General features: G+C 37.5%; 1 protein-coding gene across 9 annotated transcripts in view; it reads right to left on the reverse strand.

Annotated features, from left to right (window-relative positions):
* LOC121427521 (kazrin-like) overlaps nucleotides 1-19376 on the reverse strand; it is a 34204-nt gene extending 14828 nt beyond the window's left edge. For 7 of the 9 annotated variants that reach the window (XM_041623959.1, XM_041623964.1, XM_041623962.1 and 4 more), the window contains exons 1-2: nucleotides 18829-19376; nucleotides 8598-8836 (exon numbers count right to left, since the gene is read on the reverse strand). In XM_041623959.1, the coding sequence (XP_041479893.1) occupies nucleotides 8598-8836; nucleotides 18829-18901 (312 nt within the window). In that variant the 5' untranslated portion in view covers nucleotides 18902-19376. Of the gene's footprint in view, nucleotides 1-8597; nucleotides 8837-14260; nucleotides 14400-18828 lie in introns of those variants that run through there. The other 2 variants (XM_041623965.1, XM_041623966.1) reach the window with 2 other exon arrangements.
* Between the last annotated feature and the right edge of the window lie 3161 nt (nucleotides 19377-22537).

The raw sequence follows: 22537 nt of genomic DNA on the forward strand, positions 1-22537 counted from the left end.
CTTAAGATCTGTGTGCAACTACAGTTGGAGCAATTAATCATTGCTTTGGATACAGAAATTCAAACAAGAACTATTTAATGATGTGATATGAGGTTAGCACATACTTGACTTCCACTGGTATTTTGTAATCATGGAGTTGTAGGCCCTATATTTCCTCAATTTATAGACATAACTAAAGTTAATTAATAATGGGCTAATGTTAATTAGAGAAGAGAGAAGTATCGATTGATTAAGGATATTACTTGTCTTTGCACACAGATAATCAATCTCACAATGAGAAATAAGGCCAAGATAGTGTTTCCATACTCTGGACACAGAAAGCAAGCTACAGTGCGGTATGACCGCAGAATTGTTTTTATAGCCACTGGTATAACAGGCATGTTATTAATGAGCTCTCCACACCAAGCTGTCATTGCCCATAATACTCATGATCCTTTCTATCTACAGATGGACGAGGGATTCCAGGAGTTGTGGAAGAGAAGGGGGTATGGTGAAGGAGATCCTGGATGGAGACAGATGAAAAGTGACGGGCGGAATCGTGGTGGTCCCAGGAACAACGTCTATGGTAGCTACAGAAATCAGTAGTCAACCAGCAGTCCTATTTGTTTACCTAATAAAACCAGGTGATGATGATGAACAACATTTGTATAGCGCCATGAATCTGTGAAAAACCTTCAAAGGCACCGGCTTCCACATCATTCATCGACGTGTAGTTGCTGGAAAAGACAAGTCTTGGGGTCCCTGTACAAGTTCTATGTGAGTTTACAGAATTCTGTAGTCAACTGGTTAACACATTGCCTACTGGAGCATAATGGTTCATGTACAAATCCTGTAGGAAACACAGAAATCTGTAGTCAACAGGTTAACGCTCACTGGAACATAATGAGATTTACAGAATATAGAAGTCAACGGATTAACACATTGCCTACTGAAACCTGGCGGTTCCCATACAATGTCTACGAGTCACAGAATCCAGTGGTGTGGCTCAGTGGTTGACTGCCTGCCCCATGAACGGGAGGTTGTGGGTTCGATACATGGCCGAGTCATACCAAAGACATACAGAAATGGGACCTTTTGCCTTCTTGCTAGGCGCTTAGCATTTAGATTGGAGAAGGGTAATGATAACATCTTATGTGCAGGTACTGAAGAGCAATTTCTTAACTGAAGTGGCTACCATGGGTAAATAAAACATCATCATGATTAGTATTAATGTATTTACCCGTTGCCTTCTGAAACATAGTTGTCACTGTAGGCCTATAAAGACTTTAACAGGGAATTACAGAACAGTGGTCATCAAGAAAGAACAGAATGTTAAGGGAGAATGAAGGTGAAGGGGTAAAGGAATTGTGTGTAGAGAACTAAAGCATGGGCCACCCCTAGATCTGTATGGTGGAAGAAAGAGAACAAAAGACAGACATATAAATAGGAAGAGGATAGCTGGGGGATGAGGCAAGAGGGAGAGAGGCAGAGAAAAACGGGGAAGGGGAGGAGGGGAAGACGAGATTTAACTTCAGATAAGACAGAGACAATAGTCAGAGGAATATGAAATAGACTATGAATAGAGAGATTAATCTCGAGATAGAAACCTAGTGGGGAGCCGGCATATAGACGGGGAAGGAACTGAATAACGATGAAGCATAGATTAACAAAATAACGATGGAGACGGAGGGAAAGAGACACTGAGATAGTATCTATTGAAAGAAAAGGAGTTGGTAAATGATTAAATGAGAGAGAGAGATGAAGACGAGGCATGTTTCTAATGAAGACTCGGACACTAGGTTGTCAACAATCATATATTCTCATTATCGATCTCATTGAATGGATTCCGAGGGGGGACAGCGTGGAGTAGATTTATAAAAGGACACGTGAGTTGAATGAATGAATGAATGAATGAATGGGGGCAGTCGTGAAAATTAGGAGGATTAGATGGATGAGACAATAGTTAGAGGGATGAGACAACAGTTAGAGGGGTGAGTAACTGTCAGCTGATGCAGGGAGGGAAAAGGGGATGGGGGTGTCTACAAAATAATACAGTGATGCTGAAAAGTTAGGGACCCCAACCAGAAAAATGAACATATTCAAGTGTTCAAGTTCTGTCAGGTTTTAGATATTTACTTGTGAAGTCAGGTGATAAAATATTACATTCAATAAAAGTTATTCCTCTGGGCTCAGCGAACATTGCATTATGTTGTTGTCTACAGTCAACACTCATTATGAAGAAGTGCATTTCGAGGTGGTGTTCACTAACTTTTGAGCACAACAGTATTTTTATAATCAATCTTTGGGAAAAATGGAAACAAAGAAAAAAAAATTAATAAAAAAAGAAGGAAATGGGTAGACAGTCACAGACAGATCGAGAAGTATTAGTATTAATAGAAACGTGACATTGACAGATGGAAGACACCTACACGGGCATAGAATAACAAAAGAGTCTAAAGAACAAATGAAAATGAAAAAAAATAGAGCATCATAATCATCTACGAACATGAGAGACAGATCATCTTGAAAGAGGATGATTTTTTCCATAATGATTATTAGAGCTTTGGGAGATAGTGAGGCACCATTTCTCAATCCCCTAATCACCACGCTGACCACGCCCAGTCCCCATCACAGGGGCTTTATCCTCATTAGCCTCTCATCAAGCAGCAGGAGTAACACGACATTTGCTCCTGCGACAATTGCTCAGGTCTTAATATATCAGAGGGTATATTGTTAGAGTTAGGATTGTAATAGAGCTTTGAAGTAGCAGGGGTAACACGACATTTGCTCCTGCGACAATTGCTCAGGTCTTAATATATCAGAGGGTATATTGTTAGAGTTAGGATTGTAATAGAGCTTTGAAGTAGCAGGGGTAACACGACAATTGCTCTGGTCTTAACATATCAGAGGGTACATGGTTAGGATTGGAATACAGCTTCTGGTTCTGAATACTGTAAAGATTAGGGTTTATTTAGTTTTAGAGGTTAGGCTTTGCTTGGCTTAACGTGCAGCTTTTCCATCAGAGCACTTGTCGCCGGAGCAAATGTCATGGAACCAAAGCAGGACCTGTTTCATAAAGACGTGTTATAACAAATGTGTAATAGTGTATCTATAACAAGTTAATCACCAGCCAGTCAGATTGAATGATTTCGGTAGCTTTTCACTGTTATGTGTTATAAAGACAAGTTTTATGAAACAGGGCCCCAGATCTCTGGGGTATCAATACAATTAGGGGCTGGTTGCAGAAAAAAGTTGCAATCAAAGGCAAGTCTACAAATTAAATGCAACCTGATTTTCAACCTATGGGTCGGCCGTACATAAGGTTAACTTCTTCTTGGCTGCTACCCTTTCAGTATAATACTTCATTTATGTCTATGTCTAATTTATTTCATGTTTGTACTATTTATATTGTTTTTATACTGAGAAAAATAAATTGAATTGAATTGAAATTGATTAAATTGATTGAAAAAGAAGAGATTTTTTTATTTGTGTTTGATTTTTGGTCTCTTGGTTGTATTCAACTGCGAATTTTTTTTGCTATTGGATGCTGTATTGTACTTCTTGGGAACAAGCCTGAGCTGACCAAAAGAACGTTTCTGCTTCTTGAGAATTTATAATAGGAATAAAGCCCAATGGCACATCCATCCTAACCTCTCTTTAACACTACTTCCACTTTGTTTGTAGTGTGTATGAATTTAATGATGAAAAGACAACAAGGCCTGGCTCAATGAACACCCCCCCCCCCCATTCGCCCTCCAATCAACAGGGCCAAAGCAGTCTAATACAGAGTGTGTACTGAAGTGCAGGGACAAAATGCTGGCCAAGTTTTTACTTCTGTCACATGAAATTTGGTGATAACATCAATACGCATTGATTAGTATTGATTATGTTTTATACAGCTGGGGCCGTTGCAGAAAGAGTTGCAATCAATCACAACTCTAAAATCATGCACAACTTGATTTTCAACCAATCAACAGCACGCATTTGGAACTTGCCATTGATTTTTTGACTTGCGTTTAAACGCAACTCTTTTTGCAACGGGTGCCTGGTCTCCCCAAGTCCTCTTGATCAGATTCACAAATTGTTTGGTCATTCATGGGCTGATTGGAACAGAGCTCATCTGCTCTGATTGATGAAGCCTCCCACAGACAGAGTGTGAGATGACTAAGCCTCCATAAGGGAGCATTTATTTATGACGACCAAGTGGCGTGTTGGAGGCAAGCAATTAATCATCGCAGACAATCCCCCTCATCCTCTTCCCAGCATCCTCTCTGTTCAAAACTTCCTTTAAAGAGAAGTTTAAGAGATCACGGCCTTCAGACTCTGATTTGTAAATATCAAACAGCCCATTGGCCATGCAACCAGCATCACAGAAATGCTTCAATAATTCATAGATTTTTCAAATAAGTTAAAAGATTACAGCCTTCGACTTTGATTTGTAACTATCAAAATATTCAATTGGCCAACCAGCATCAAATAAATGCTTCATAATAAATGCAGCTGTAGAACACATTTTCTTGCAAAGAAGTTATGAACTTTGAATCAACTACTCCAATTATTTGGCTGAGTTGTGTTGTGAATATCGTGTCCATTAGGAACATACCAGTCAATAATTGTGGCACTTCTGCTGGACATTAAGGCCTGTATTTGTCTATCCAAATTAATCAACATGATTTGAAATTGAAAAAAAAATCATAATCCTGTATTGTAAGTATTGTAATATACTAACCCTTCCCACCCCCCCCCCCAAAAAAAAAAGTAAAGAAAAACCCAGTTATCTATTCATCTATAAACAGATTAACAGATACAAATACAACATTTGGTTAAAACTCAAGCATAAACCCATTACTTGATGAAAATCTCTCTTTTTAAAATCAATCTTAATTCGTCGCATCAATGATTGGTAGTTCTGTTTATGACTCTGTTCTATTTACATACAGTCCTGTATTTTCCATGTCTTGAGCTTCACACTTCTTGAAATCAAATCACTTTCAGCTCATTGCCAAAGTGTCTATAAATCTCAAAGTCATCACCAGACAGGCATGAATCATCAAGAATCGCTCTCCAAGTGATTTATACTGCTTAGAAATATTATTCCAGTCCCAGCTGAAACATCAGTGCCATGAAAACTTAACCCCTCTGCAGCTTCTTAATCATTCCACAATTTCAATTTGTGGCAACTTTCAAAGACTGCTTTCTGCCCCCGTTTCTCTATCTCGAGAACACCAAGTGTGAAGAAGTCAAATCCAATTCAAGAATTTGTTAAATTGGGGGTGTTTTAGTGTGATAACCTGAACAGGTTAATCGGCATGGTAAAGAAGGTGTAGCGGTCTCATCTCGCGGGGGCCCCCTGAGCCACGTACCTTGACGTCATCCCCAACTCTAATTCTGGATCCGCAACCTTGGCAGATCAGCAAGGGTTCATGTTGCCTTTGAGGGATTCGTCAAGCAGATCAAGAGATGTGTGTCTTGAGGGGGGATATGATGATGATGAGCTGCCACTGCTCATCTAGTGAGGAAATTGGGTGCTTAGTGGTTTGGAAATCAAGACAACCCTTCAAGGGTATGTAGCTTTGAGGTACAAAAAACCCTCTGCTACTTGATATAAACATGAACTGCCTCAGGTAGTATGCACAAGGAAAATTTATAAGGGGTAGGCCTACATGAAGACATAGTTGGGAGATTTGTGTCGGACACCGACCATCCAAACAGTGACCTAGCAATTGTTCCTGCTACTATTGGCCCTCGAAATAGGATTAGGATTGGCTTTTATGTGATGTTTTTATTTTGACTAAGAAGATTTAATGAGGTTCCAGAATAGTCTTAGGTTTTAGGGGATACCAGTGTAGGGTTCGTTGCAATCATTCAATGGACTAGGGTAGCATTTCATTGACATTTTTGTCTTACAAGTTTTCAGACCTGTCAACTTTCTTTGATTATGATTGACTATAAAGGAGCACCGCTACTACGCCTATAGGTGGTAACTGTCACATAAAATGGGACTTTTTCGGATAAAACTGTCCAACAAGTCCATTCCTAAGATGCTCCCCAAGATTCTAATTAAGATTGGAAGTGAGCTATTACCACCCGATAGTGCACATTTAGTGGGGTGTAATGCATCCTTAGATTATGGCCTACTTGAAATAAAAATGACCACAAATCTTGAAAAATAAAAAATAATGAAAATGTATTACAAATAACAGCTCCTGATGAGGGGCTTGTCTTTCTTCAATTAATATTGCTTTTCGATGACTGATAGTAGACAGTTCCCCGTCCCTTCTCTACATTACCCCCCCCCCCACCCCCTCCCGATACCCCAGTCATCTTTTCTGTGTCAGCCTCACCAAAAGCCACACAGATTTCAAGAGGAATGCAATATTCATCACAGGATATCTCGCTCATTTTGGAGAGTCATGTTTTGAGGCGGGTGGCGGTTTCAACCCCAAAAAATAGAATCTGAAATGGATACATGAATAATGGATTGGTGCATCACCACAAACTCTCAAGATCAATTAAAGGCCCATTACAGGAAGTAGACGGAGAGGGAAGTGGCGTGTTGTGTGATATGAAGAGACCAGAACAATGGTTGGAAACCATACTTGAAGTGGACAGATATGTAGAGATGTGACACAGAGAAGGGAAGGGGGTCATTGGATGAAGGCATTTTTTTTGAGGGGGAGGGGGCTACTTTACACAACCTACTTGGCCAAACATTGGGAAAGCGTTAATGTTGCAGTTTTTAGATTTTACAAGGTTGATTTTTTATTTTACATGATTCTTTCAAGCATTTCAGGGGGGAAAATTTCTATGAGCATCTATATGTCTTTTCCCTTAATGGATGAGCGGGCACATGAGTAGGAAAAAAAGGCAAGAAGACCTTGAGATTTTAGCAAGGAGCTATCAAGAAAGTTGAAAACGTATCGAAAGGGGGAAAAAGAGACAACTGTCAAATGGAATAAGAAAGACTGACAGATGAGATAAACCCAGACAACAGAGAAATGCCACATTGTATTTTTAAGGAGTAAATCAAAATTCAAACTTGACTGCTAAAATGTTCATACTCCAAAGTGAGCACACATCATGTCATGGACGAACTATATCATACACTTTATACTCTCACTTGAAGGTGAGGTCTGAAAAAGGGCCTTCTCAGAATCAAGGTTATCATCAACAGGAGACATGATTATGGAAATGTAGTGGGTATCAAAAATTGTGTGATAATGGAACTTCATGATGATTGACAGGCCTGTACAGGTTTTTTTTTTCAAAGAAAACACCTTCCAAAAACATTCTGAATTGGTGTTAATCCAACCAAAGCTCCCTTGATGGAGCTTAAATTCAATGACTGAGATCATCTAATGCTCTAACGCACCGAGGCAAAATCTTTTATATCAAGGACAAGCTACTGACACGCACCATTACTGTGTTGTCAATGACACATGGTATTACATGGTGATATACATGAATGCTTCACGAGTTTTCAATAGTCATGTGGCAGTGCAGATCCCTGTTTTGTTCACTGTACAAACAACATGCATGTGATGGATTGGTATTAAGTCTTCAATGCTTCCACCAATGCCATCTATAAGAAGATTAAGATTCAGGATTATTTCATTGCAACCATCATCAAAGTCTCCATGCAACAATATACAGTGGTAGAGGGGGGGTACTTCACAAAAAAACGCACTAGAATTCCCATGTACAGCCTTTCCTTGCCGCACTGGTCAGATCATGCTGAGGGTACGTGCGCTATCTGTCTCATAATCAATGACATTACGTATTGTAACATGTGCATTTTGGGGCTTATTTAGCATGTTTTTAAGTCACACTTAAGTTAACTCTTTGTTAAACTGCCCTCAGACTTGCTTATGTTGTGCTTTGATACACTGTAGTACTGTGCTTTTGATGGCCAGATCGTGCCCAAAAGTTAAAGTCATCGATCCGCTACAATTCCACAGAACATTTGTGTCATTGATATTCTTGATATCTTGACATGGTACATTGGTATCTTGTACATTTTTAGGTACATTGTCATAAGTCTGTACTGCATGGTTTAGCAGAAATCCTGCCATACAGGTTCTATTCGTCTTTACATAGCAACTTTCCTGCATTACCCATTGCCTTGTCTACGATGAAGCATGAAAATAGGTAACGAAGGACCGTTTCCAGGATTCTTGCATGAAAGAAAAAAAAACTTGACTTCTGACAAGGTACGTTTAGTGGATCCATTCTTGCGCATGTAGTCGATGAGCAAAGGATGTGATGTATAGAAAACCCTCCAACTGATGTCAACATCAAGTACTAGTAGAAAATGAAGTCCATTCTTGATCAAAAGGTTCTTGTCTGTCTTTCTCCAAACAATTGCAAAATCCCCATCTACATGTAGTAGGAACTTTGAAGTAATGCCATGGTCACATTTGTTCTACGGCGGCCGTACGGCGAGTTGAAAACAGCCGTTTAGAAAAAAATTTGTCCAACTACATATACGTGGTTTGAATCAAAATTGATAAAACGGCTGTTTTCGACTCGCCGTACGGCCGCCGTAGAACAAATGTGACTTTGGTGTAACTTCTGTAATACTTTTCAACTATCAACTAGATTAGTTTATAAACCCTCACCTGTAAGGAGTTATCAATCTTTGCCGCTAACTTCTTATTATCGTCCATCATCCGGTGGAACTTGGCCTGTGCATCGACGAGGAGCCTGCGCATCAGCGCAAGGTTGGATTTCAGCGAGTCACGCTCTAGTGGCTTGAGGCTGTCGCCCGTGCCAGCTCCGCTGACGTCGCATTCGGCTGACTTCGGGGTGAAGATGAACTGGACGATTTGGTCATTGAGAGAATCTAGGGACTGGATGGCTGTAAGGAAAAGAGAAAGAAAAGAAATGAAATTCATATGAAGTAGATTGTAAAAGTAATAAAGTGGGCGCATCGTGGTCTAGTGGTTCTGACTCTCTCCTTTCAAACAGAGGGTCGTAGGTTCGAATCCCAGCCATGACGTATTTTCCTTCAGCAAGAAATTTATCCACATAATGCTGCACTCGACCCAGGTGAGGTGAATGGGTATCCGGCAGGATTATTTCCTTCAATGCACTGAGCGCCGGTGATGGTAGCTTGAGCTAAAGCCGGGGTAATAATAGCAAAACTCTGTATCCTAAGGCCAAAAGTGCTCTATAAATCCATATCATTATTATTATTAAAACATCTTGAAAGATTTTTACAGTAAGATTGTCTACCATGCGTCCCATTTTTAAAGATAAAGTGGGGGACCTCTGGCTTGATGGTGCTATCATAATTGCAAGGAAAGTGAGGTAATGGATAGAAAGCGATGTAAAAACTTGATGATTTTTCAAAATTTTACTTTTCAAACATTATTCATTTGCCAAAAAGCATGTTTTCTCTGTTTTATTTCTTCTATTTAAAATTTTTCCTATCTTTTAAATTTGTTTTTCTATTTTTGGGGGCAATCTAACATGTTTTTAAGACAAGATTGCTTAGCATTTCTCCATGGGATGCGGCGAATGACCAAACTAAAGACACTGATACCGGTAGAGGCCGACGATTACGCATGTTGCAGGTGCAAGAGTACTAACCAGTAATACGAATACCAGGGAGGTGACATATACACATGCCATCGTTAATAGAATACCCTTCATTCAAACAAGAAGTTAGTCTCAGTACAAGGTTTAAGATTTTATTTACTTGGTGTAGGAATAAAGTGGGCACTGTGCACATACTTTCAGCAAAGAAGATCTTTTTGCAGGAGGGGGAAGGAGGCTGGGTCCAAGTTCAACCATATATGGAATACCTGACCTCAGAACCACAATTATCATTGAGTGTTCATATTTTTAAATTCTAAAGATATTCCAGCAAGGACGCAGTTTGTGGGATTATGAGTTAAGTATCATATATTTCAAATTGCTATTCATTACTAAAGTACAATTACATCCTGCCCCTTTAAAAAGAATTTCATAGTCATGTGATTATCAAAATTAAACTGTATTCACAATCAAATTGTGCATAAAAATTACATAACTTCTGAAAAATATCTGATATAAGAAAGCAAATTTCCTTCAAACAAACCAAAATAATAAAAAAAACTTATACACATACTGATCTCTGACAGCAAAATATCCTTTTCAAATTGGGAAAGCCTGTCATGTCATATTTCAATCATTTCAATCAAAATATTTACGTTCATTCAACCGTGATGATAACTCCAGACAATAACCAGTAGACAATAACCGGTAGGCCAAAACACATTGTCAGTGCACGAGTACATGGATAATTTCATGTACATGCCGCAAGCATCTATTAGAATGGAGTACATACCAGCCCATCATTGAGGCAAAATCACTTCCAACCTAGGAACATCCTATTATTCCAAGCCGATGCTCCTCCATGAATATGTGATTGAAACCAATTTCAGAAAAAGCACTCAGAATTTATATCCGGATACGATTATGCAAAATCCATTGTGAGGACAGAGGTGAAGTTCGTTTCAGCCTTTCTCTACCTCTGATATGAAGTGAATGAGTGCTGTCTGGTCTGATCAAGCACTCAAGGCCTTGCATTGGAAGGCATTCACGAGGTTTGGGAATGTCTGAGGCCCCTTCACACCAACAATCTTATCCCCATTCGGAAGGGGTTTCATACTTCTATCACTGCATTAAACTTGACCCCTCAAGAGTGCAACAATATATGGTTGGTACAACTCCCGCACATGGTCAATAACTAGTGTGTCAACATGGCTAGAAAGTCAGGTCATGTTGACAAAGAAATCCTTGCTTCTTCTCACCCTCTTCAGCCCCTTCCCTTCCACACAGTTGGATCTAAAAGTAAATATCAGTGGAGTGTTGTGGCCTAGGGATTGGTCTCCAGACTTTGAAACAGAGGGTCGTGGGTTTGAATCTCAGCCATGGCGTAGTTCCCTTCAGCAAGAAATTTATCCACATTGTGCTGCACTTGACCCAGGTGAGGTGAATGGGTACCCGGTAGGATTTTTCCTTGAACGCTTTAGCGCCTATAAATATGGCAGGTCAGCTACAGCCGGGGTAATAGTATGATACCAAGTATCAAACCGCAGTTGAGTATATGCACATAGTCACTGCGCTACACAAATTGACAGATTATTATAAATGTATTATCGTAAGGCTCAAAACGATTTTTAAAAACAACAATAAAACACAACACACAGACATAGTATTTGTATTTCATTTTTCTTATTAGGTACCAGTGCTATTTGTAGATGTGGGGGAGTCTGGAGAAGGGTTTATGAATTATTATTAAGGGCAAAACAAGTGAAGGAAAAAAGGTATGTCTCCACTGTCCCAACGATGAAAACATGGAAGTATTAACCCCCCCCCTCTCAAAAAAGCAATAATGCCAAATCTGCCCACACCTCTCTTTTTTCATGAAAGAGAAATGATTAGAAATGAAAATATAAATGCAACTTTTGCCTGCCTCTGAAGTTCATGTCAAGGTGGCAAGAATTACTGGGATACAAAAATGTTTTTTACAACCACATTTCATCAAAAATAAATAAATAAATGAAAAGGGGAATCGAGAAAGATCTTTACAAATCGGGCAGGACAGGTAAGCAATGACGTCAAACATCAATTCACCAGGGAGCTCAACGCTTCCAGGTGGCAATAAAATCACAACTTTAACGGTGACTTTCACTCCACAAACTTATGCTTTTATTGGCGCTTATCTCCTTTCACAGTTCCGATAAAGGGAGCTCTGACAGGGATTGGGCCGGCGAGTCGTTGTTTATGGGTCCTGCTTATCTTATCCCGCTTCAGTATCATAGCGAAGTTTGGATCAATAAAAAGTGAAATTCAAGCAGTTTTGATATCTAAATAGTTTCCCTGTTCATCTGAGACCCTTGAAATAGAAATACTGAACTTCCTGTTCAGAGGGTTGCTCCTTGTTCACATATCAAGTTCAAAGCTATGCCCTTCTGGTTCAAAACTTCAGAAAATATCTATTTCAAATAAAGAAAAATCATGTATTACAGAAATGTCCTATTCTTTCTCTTAAAACTTTAAGTTCACTCATCAGTCATACATACAACTATTCCATCCAAAAGCAATAGAAAGAATGCATTTGCGACCTAACACACATTCACTACAGAAAGACTATAACTATCTACTCATATTTTTCTACACCCATCTTTTATATAATTTCTAGTAAAAATGATTTTTTTTTTTTGATAAAGATTTGATCTTGTCACATGAATCAATCATTTTATTATTGCCCTCTAGCAAAGTAATTTTAATCAATTGTTTTCTTAGTGTACACTTTGACCCCCTCTCAAAAAAAAGAGAAAAATGAATATACACTGTATGTTTTGACCTCTCAATGGAAACTCTCTATTACATTTCATTTTATATGTCTTTATATTTCATATTTAAAAAAAGACCAGATATTTCTTTTTGAGGGAACAGAGCAGAAGTTCACACCATCAAAATATTGGAGACTTCATGCTGTTTATGCTACACATTGATCACGTGCAGACAACTTTCTTTCGATTCTGATCTTATTTTGAGTAAAAATAGCTTTTAATCTCCATCCACTGGGGAAACTTGGGATATAAGTGGGTGCAGCAGATCTCTGATTAAAAACTAAATGTTTCCGCAACTCCCAAGTAAAGCTACACAGCAACTCGCTAATCATAAAACATCAGTGATCAAGTTGAAGATGGAGGGTCTCACATTTCCTTCATAAAAAGTTCATATTTTTATCAAGCAATCCTCAGGGATGCAAGTTAGATCAGGGCCTAATTTCATAAAAAAGGTGAATGATATCAATAGAGAATGATAATGGATATTGGTATAAAGCATAGATTCACATATCATTGCACTCGAGGAGTTCTGATAATACTCTCCATATCACGCTTTCATACTGACAGCCAAAGTGGAGTAACTCCAGAGTCCAGAAAGGGTTGCTCCACTTTGGAGGGCAGTGTAAAAATTCTAGGATTATTTCGATCCGGATTCAAAGCAGAGTACTCAACCAAATTCGAGAAGAGAGTTACAAACAGTGTTCGTCCGCACAGAAAGTGCGGTATCGCCTATCTGGCGCGTAACTTCATTCATTTCCGCATGGGAGAGATTCTGCGTGCCACACATTTGGTGCAAACTCGCTTGGAAACCACGAAAAGGACTGCAGATACACCGCTGCGAAGCTTGCCAGTTTGAAAATGGGGTCTAATGTCCATTCACAGTACAAGCGTGTCAACTCAATCTGGAGTTACACCGGAGTAACTCAGTATGAAAACTGCTCCTATTAGGTCAGAAGCTTTCTATACATTATTGTAACATGAAATCGATAACAAGCACAATAATACATGGCCAAAACAAACGCCTCAAAGAGTCAAAATCCAATGAAGAAATTGTTCACACATTTTGAACTGATGCAAACATATATCAAACAAATGTTATTTCAGGCAAAACTTTTGGAGACCTTGGACAGGTGTGGGGAAGGGAGGGGTTGGGTATCACATTATTTTTAGACAAGTACATGTAGATCCAAAGTAGGCATGGCTAAATTCATGGAGTTGATTTGTATTTCCTTCCTTTAGGAGAGGCCTGCATGGGCAATTCTATTCCTAACCCAAAAAACAACCGAACTTTATTTTACAGAGATCAAATCCTTCCTCTCTCATCCAGGGAGAAAACATCCCTGGCAATTTGACAAGTGTCCTCCTCAATGTCAGACAAGAAAAGAATATTGCAAACCTGTCTGAACTTAACTGAAATGTTCTTGCAACCTACATGTACAAAGCAAAATCGCTGTTTAAATTTGTATGCAAAGCTGTTTGTTTTATACTATATATGAACCTAACAGTGGTCGTTCACACAGTTCAAAAGGTGTTTAAAATCTTAAACAACAAAGTTTAATTTTAATATCCAAATCTTAATAAATTAGGCATGATTGTTGAAACTGTTAAACAACTTATGTTAGGTTCATGAACTGCATGGAGTGAACAGCATTGTATAAAATTCTATCCAGATTTTTAATGTGTATAGTAAGTCAGATTAAAGATTCATCAAATATGTAAGTATCTGAAATCAAATGACATTATTTGGAGCACTTCATACAAGTGACTTGGCAGATATTTCAAATATAGTTACCTTGGAAACAGTCAGATACCTGTGGTTTTTAGCCCTAGAAAAGCTGTCCGGTGACAATTGTTAAAATGATCTCATCAAATATCTAAGTATCTGAAATGACATTATTTGGAGCACTTTATACAAGTGACTTGGCAGATATAGTTACCTTGGAAACACCTTAGAAACAGTCAGATACCTGTGGTTTTTAGCCCAAGAAAAGCTGTCCAGAGACAATCGTTGAAATGATCTCCAGGAGAAACCCCGGGCAAAAAATCTCTGTCCTTTCCATAAATACTTGATCCAAACAATGAGGGTAGGCCAACAAGTAAGGTCTTGCTACTACCAGTAAATTTGAAACACCTGATTTTAAATTTAATCCTGTAATGAGCTTTGAAAAATCTGGGATAATCTATACTTTAATCAATCCACATGAAAGGGTATTAAATGCATCTGGCAGTACCAGGCACCTATTTCATTGTACTCTTCAACAATGAACTGAGATTAGAATGAGTTTCTTGAATGAATGAAAGAATGAAAATATACCTGCATTTCTGTGAACTTGGTATTAGGATAGGAGTTGTTTAATCTTTTATACCCAACAACCCTATAAAATCTATAGACTTAGGACAGTTTGTATTGAGTACACAGCACACATGAATGAAGTCACTAAACCACTAAAGGGCTTTATAAATTAGGACAATAACTTGGGGAGGTTTAAATTGTTCCTCTTCAAACAGGATCCTTGTAAAGTGATACTCAATGGGCAAGGTCTATTTGATCAGCCATTGAATAGATTACCAGTTAGAAAATAGGTGTGAAATACTAGTAGCTTGGACCTGGAAAGACATTGTAAGCAAGACATAAAGATGGGTAGCCTAGAGAGTCGATGCTGCACCAGCCCGAGTTTGCTCAATCGCAAGATTTTAGCCAGATCGGCCCTCTTCGCAATTATTCTAGAGATTAAGAAACCCCCGTCTCCAAAATCCAAGAGCGATTCCTTCTCAAGCGAGGCATCGATGCATTATGGTCTGACGCCCTCAATAAAATCATCCTGAGTGCATCTGCACTGGCGAATTAGCGGGATAATTTGTTAAATAGCATGCTATTTTGCAAATAATCCCTAGTTGACTTGGAATTGCAATCTCAAGATTAATCCCGCAAACTAGCGCGATAATTGCGTCTCCACTACAAATAATCTCAAGATTGTTCAGATCGTGATAATTTGCCAGATCAGAAATAGCGCACTAATTTTGAAAACTCGGGCTGGTGCAGACGGCCCTTTAGATACCAAATTATTTGGACCAGTTTCAGCGACACATTCACTTCAAATGTTTCATACATTTTCATACAAACTTCACATGAGAAAATATGTTACGTGAATAACGGCCAATAAATGTCATTTCTCTAGTGATGGTATTTCACTAATAATAGATTGTCAGACCTTTGTATCAACAGATCTTCAATACATCATTTGCAGCAATGTGAATGAGTGATTTTTTCAAAGATAATAAATAATTCAATCTTGACAATGAATGTACAAAAAAGCACCTACATAATGCATTGATCAGTGATACAAATAAGTCCTAAAATTGCAAAGATCATTTCAAGAAACCTGTCAACTACTCATGCAAAGCTCTCAATGTGAAGTGAGATATGAAAAATCATCTGATACAAGTTTTATATTCATACAAAATCTTCCTTGCTCTTAAAATTGTATTGTTTTTTCCATTTTTACTATTAAGTATGACACTGCCCCAAACTGACATTTATACTCCTTTAACCATTAACAAAAAGAAGATTCTTAGCTAATCTTTTAACAAAGGATGCATCTGAAAGTCATCATTTCTGCTACAATTTCCTGCCAGAGCAGCAAACGGAAACTACACCACGCTGACATGCCCACGATCTTAGTCGCTCAACTTAATTCATTCAGACAAGCTCAAATACAACCCATTTTTCATGTCATGTTTGTTTATGTGTGGGACTAAAGATAGAGATATGTGTAGTAGTACATAGCAACTTGATCATAACATCCAGGTTGTGGGTTTTCTACACCTAACCGCAAAGGAAGCTGATCTTCTTGTCATTTTAAAGAAGTTATCAATCAAGATGAAAATGTAACTTTATACAGTCTACCACAGGTACACAGGGAAAGGCAAAATCAAAACATAGAATAAAGCTAGTTACATTAAAAAAAACACTTTCAAATTTACCATAATTAGACCTCCCAATTACCCATGTAAATGGCAAATGAGGATGATTTTGCTAAAAAAAAATGGGGAAAGAAAGTATTTCCCATAGAATTGTGCAGTAAAGTTTTTTACCATTTAAAAAAAATGGTCAAACATTCATATTACTGTATTTCCGAGTATATCCGATAATATGAAGAGATATTAATGCAAATTTTCAAGTGATCAATTTCAAACTTTACCAGCAATAAACACTTAACTATGTTTGTGAAAATGTAACATTGCATTTCTCACAGCAAACACAACCTTTCAAATTATGATTAACAGCAGTAAATACCCCCAAAAGTGGTTACAGTTATTAAAATGTAATATTGTAAATTTCTTGCAGCATGACACATTCAAGAGTACTGACAGACAATGAACTCCTCACCCAAGCTCATTATAACTGTAAATTAGTTCCAAATTAACTTCAGATTCACTTCCTTCCAAAAGAGATTTTCTGAATGTTCAACCCATAATGCAGATATCATATACTGGTAATGTGATTTTGTTTCGCTTTTTATCCCGCCAACCAACATCAGATATTGCTGCATTTTTCACAAAGAAGAAATCATGAAAAATCCCTATGAAGTTAACCGATAATTTCTAAATTTCAAAGCAAACCAGGGATGCATACATGGGCATAATTTCTGCACGCCTGAGGAAGGAGATTATGAAAACAATATTCTGTTTTGAAATTGCGCCTAACTACTTCATGCCTCATTAGACACTGCTATTATGAAAAGCCGAGCTTGCCTTGAGGGGGGAAATCGTGATATAGAAATGTCAAAACGTCCAAAGACGATCAATTATGACAATAGAAGTGAACATTCCTAACCCACTCAATGTGCACTCCTGGCAGGGTTAAATAAATTATATTCAGAATTAGGCTATATGACAGGAGTTGCATTCACACTTATTAAAAAAAATGACATACACATATATCAACTTCCTTTTATCCAACCAGCTGTCAAATGCAAATAATGGTTGATATCACAAAACTGAAACAACATGCATCTTTTAAAACTTGAAAAATAGATCAAAAGGGCCATTCCGATCTCATCTCTGTCATATATATCTCTCATATCAATTTCATTGATGTAATTAATAACCAATCACTCGGCAAACTGCTCATATCATCCAATGAATATATACATGTAGTCAGAGTTTATTCATTGTACTTTGGACTTGAATGATAAAGTAAATACACATCCAGCCGCCCATTGGAAGCAGAACTAACCAGACACATGCAGTCATAAAAAAACTGATAAGAAATATCAGTTTTCAGATTGTTTATATTCAAATGACTTAATTGCTCCATAGGCTAGACCGAATCATACCAGATTCTGACAGGTTTTGCTGATACATCAAAAACATGCATAAAATTATTATTGCATTCAAAACACAAAAAGATGTTTTGCTATTGGTATCATTAATGATATCTACTATACTCGAAAACAATAATTGTTCATATTTTCTTTTACGGTGAGGATATTATAAAATACAAATACTGAATTGGTGCAAGGTTCTTTCCAAAGTAGATCAAAATGTACAAAGCTCTTACATGTACATGTATATAACTTTCACTGTTTAGTACATTATATGTATAATATTTTTAATCCAACGTTCAATTTGTTGACATTTTACATGCATCCCAAATATCAGTGGAGTGTAATATAAAGGCCTATATTAGAGTAGAACAACAAATAAACTTTTTTTTTAATCTGTAAAAAAATAAAGACCAAACTCTTTTGGAAGAAAATTAACAGGGACTCTGAGAAAGAAATAAACAAATTCTTAAATAAGAAACAAAATGCAAAACCTCCATGAACCTATGACTCATTTTAATAGGGCCTATATTCTGACATTTCTTTTCATACAAAGATATGAATTAGCATTTCATGTTGGATGTCCATTCTACAACTGTACTGTATATCAGAATAGAATTTGATATTTGACAGGAAAACAGCGTACTAGAATCAAGATCATGTTACTCCTCAAAAAGAATTCACATTTCCTGCATTGTGATATATCATACTCATACATTCTGTGCCAATGGCATGGCATAGAATTACGGACAAGATATACCGGTAAATATTCTTCGTCTTGATTTATTTTTGTTTGGCAATCATACTTGAAGTCTACTGTTTCACTATGTAGATTGCACAGAATCGATTGTTCAAAACAGTTTATAAGATTCAAAATTAGTTTTGATTTTGGGTATTCTAAAAAAAAATTTATTAATTACTGAATCACAATTTTGGCAGATGTTATTTTTTTAAGGGGGTGTCTGGCAGGGATAACTGTATGGTAACAAATTCTGGAATATTATTCATTAAAAACTAAAGAGTTGAATATTTCAATATGTGTTGCTATGATAATTGTTAATATATATCACATCTTGAAGCCAGCATCTGGGTCATACAATCTCTTGTCGCGTTGAATCATAGTCAACAAACTAGTGCATGATTTTATTTTTAATTAAAAGAGAAAATGTTAAACTTACCAGGCAAAAGCACTGATTTCTTTTGGTCCACCTCACTCCCCATACTGTCCGGTGTAAAATAACTGTCTCCCATAAATACAATCAACACACTATTATCAATCACCTCCAAATATAATATATGTCAAATCTATTGAGTTTTTGTCAAAAAGGTAATATCTCAGTTGTAATAAATCACACCAAAGTCAGCTTCAACAATAGTACAGCGCATGCAAGCCTCAGTGAAAAGAAGACATTTTATTAATTGGTTAGGAAAGACTACAAGCGATCAGTTGGAAAGCTGGTTGCAGAATGATCCAAAATACAGTTATCTCTTGGCTTGGGTGAAGGATCTTTTGCGGGGAGATCCTGCTCCGATGACTGTTCACCACCAAAGTGACCACAGAGAGGCATCAGCTCACGGAAGTATGCCACGGACGTCTCCGACTCACCCCCTCGCTTGCTCGCTTCAATTCCAAGCCCAGTCAGTCCGTCATTCCTTCACAACAAATCACGAGCCACCCCCGAACTAGGTACTGCTCTCGAAGGGTCCTGTAGAAGAATGAGCATTCGCCGATTATGACTAACAGGACAATCGAAGTATGGGTCAAAGTCCAATGCCTTTTCATTCATGCTTGGCTGGGTGAATGCTGATGCGGACAGGAACTGGCTGAATGGATATCAGGATTAGGGTGCTATTGATTGAGTTTGCCGAAACTAAACTTGTCCTCTCAAGTATTTTGGGATTGTTTTATAAACCGATTAGTGTTATGTCATCTCAATGGAATCTATACCTAAAGTAGGATATGATTAAAATGGACATGTACATGTAGTCAATAATTTCTTTTTTTTAGATCCTTAAAAACTTTACATACTCTATCCTGTTCTTCTGTTCAATAAAGATCACAATTACCTTTTATTAATTTTTCTCTTTTCTTTTTGATTTATCATTTTTTTTATAACAATAAATCTATTCAATGATTCTTCGAGTGTAATTTCTTGGTTCTGAAATTTCATGTCTGTCAAATATAGGAGGTATACATGTAATTTTGAAAAGAAAGTCTTGTAAAATAATAATAAAACTAGAATTTTAATTTGTCACGAGGACGAATTAGGCGATTTGTCTCTGATTCTCATGATCATGAATACAATCACCATGTTAATTTAGTTCATAATTAATCAGAAAGTTATGTGACAGAAATATACACATTCATGTATTTTGTATTTCAATATGCAATATTTTAACTTTTATACTGAAACAGGGTTTGGTTATATGATTGAATGACAATATCCAAGCATCATTTAACAACTTTAGGCATGTAGACAAATCCAAGTAGAAATCCTCCAATATATTCAAAATGTATAATAAAAAAACTAAATCATGGTTGGTTGATGAGTTTGACAGAGTCGAGGAGCCCTTTAGATGAGCCCATTTAAAATGGTGACAGAGCTTAATACCATACGATCTCCAAAAGTTTTTATTTTGTAGTTTCAGCTTGCACTACAGCAAATAATATTTCCAAAAAAGTCAATTGCAGCCACCTTAATACCATAATATAGAAAACTACGTAGGTACTGAACATGATCTATATATCTGCAAATGCCCTCTAATACATTATGTTTACCTGCAAGTAATAATCAATATCAGCACAAAGATAAAGCAAATGAAAAGCTAACTTTCACTACCTTTATTCAATAATGAGTCAGGATTCCATTATAATCTCTAAAAATCAATGGCATACAATGTCCACTGAACTTTTATCATTCTTTTTTAAACTCAATCCAGAGGCCAGGGAGGAAGTATTAGTTTAGGTGGTCCTAATTAACACATTACTCAAAGCAGTATCGGATCGCAGGTGAACGGCAAAAATAGACCCATGCTCGGTAACCGCTGGCGGGCTCTCTCTCTCTCTCTGAGGTCCCGGCGCAAGCGTTTGCGGTGGGCTCGGCGGAGATTCGATCCCATTAGCTCAGGTGAAGGATTATGGGAGTTGTCAACTGTCGATCCGTCAGATGTCATTAAGATGAGGTTTGGATGAGTGGTAATGAATGGAGCGAAGGAGAGGGGCGAGAGAAGGGGGGGGTGACTTGGCTCCGGGGGATATAATTGCACACTATATACCAGTTGCAGCGCGAAAGCCGCGAATGATGACAGATAAATCCGACGATGTGTGTATTGAGTACTTAGATAATGACGAAACGACTGGAGTGACGCTTCACGTCCATGACACAGCACACCTCAAATTATAACAATAATGATTCCGGTCTATTGGTCTATATCTTGTTTTCAAAAATAGCACTTCATAAGTGGAGAATGATCCCATTAAAGTCCTATATCTCCAATTAAATCATAATGGAACAGCAATTTAAGGTAGGAGAACTTGCCATGGGTTCAAAGTCATCATCCTACAGCAGTACATACGGTATACAATTTAGCTCCTTTATGTTTGTTGATAAAATATGTGTGAGATGATTCTACTGTCTTTTTAGCCTTGATTGAATTTGAAACACACGAAGAGATAAGAGAAGAAAATATTCATATCATCAATATAGGACCATAACCATGAGCTTTAACTAATTGGAAAAAAAGAATGTCAATGCCACAGTGGATGCATGTACATGTACATACTTCACAAGATTCAATATTCAATAAAATCCCCTACCCCAGCTTCCCCAGGGGAGCGTTTCATCAACATTTCTGTCCGACAAGTTGTCAGACCCGACAACTTCCCTGATTTTGATTGGCTGAGAAGCATTGTTACTATGGTAACTGTCCACATAAAACAGGACTTGTAGGATAAAACGTCCGACAAGTCCTTTCATGAAACACAATTTTGTTTTCTTCCTCACACTAAATGCAGGGTGCTACATAAGCACTTGTCCGATTGCCTGGGGCAAGTAAAAGTTAGAGTCAGGCAAGTGTTTTGAAGTAAAGCCCAAAACTACTTGCCCGCTTTGGGCAAGCAAACTTCACACAGTAGAAAACAAAATTCTCACAGTAGAATGACCAAAATTAGGGTCGATATGACATTGACCCTAATTTTGGTCATGAGAGGCAAGATAAAATCACTTTGGCAAAAGACATGCAATAACAAGGGAGATCAGTTCATGTCAAAAGTGAGAAAAAGGTCAATGGTTAATGTAAAAAAACGCAAAACTTTCTTTTGAAGAGGTACATGTACAACTTTTTTAAAGATTTTTTGGGCAAGTGAAATAGATTTTTGGGCAAGTAGAATCCAACTATATAAAAATTTACCTGCCCGACAAAGCAAGCACTTCTAGAAAGTTACATGTATATATGTAGCACTCTGCTAAATGACATACAAATTGTTCTTAATCATCTTATGGGAATAACTCAGACTTCCGATGATGAATTTCCTATACTATTGCCTGGTGTATTTCCTCGATACAATGTTGTGATATAATTAGCTATTCTTCATTCATGAAGTCATGTGATCATGAATATTTAGGTCATTATGTCACATGATCAGATTCTTTTGACATGAATCTATCCGACCACAGATATTTGACTTCTGTTGACTAGTAACTCTGGGCCCCGTCTTACAAAGAGTTACGATCGGATCAAACGTGACTCTATGGAAATCCATCAGTGCCATAATTTTTTTTTCTATGAAAAACTTGCACAATGTCCTCTGAATGTATGCAAAGAGAAGCACAGTGAATTTTCAAGAAAACAATGCCTCCATGAATAAACATCATAGCTAGAAAATAT

Source organism: Lytechinus variegatus, chromosome 14 (assembly GCF_018143015.1).
Source record: "Lytechinus variegatus isolate NC3 chromosome 14, Lvar_3.0, whole genome shotgun sequence".
In the NCBI taxonomy this organism is placed as follows: Eukaryota; Metazoa; Echinodermata; class Echinoidea; order Temnopleuroida; family Toxopneustidae; genus Lytechinus; species Lytechinus variegatus.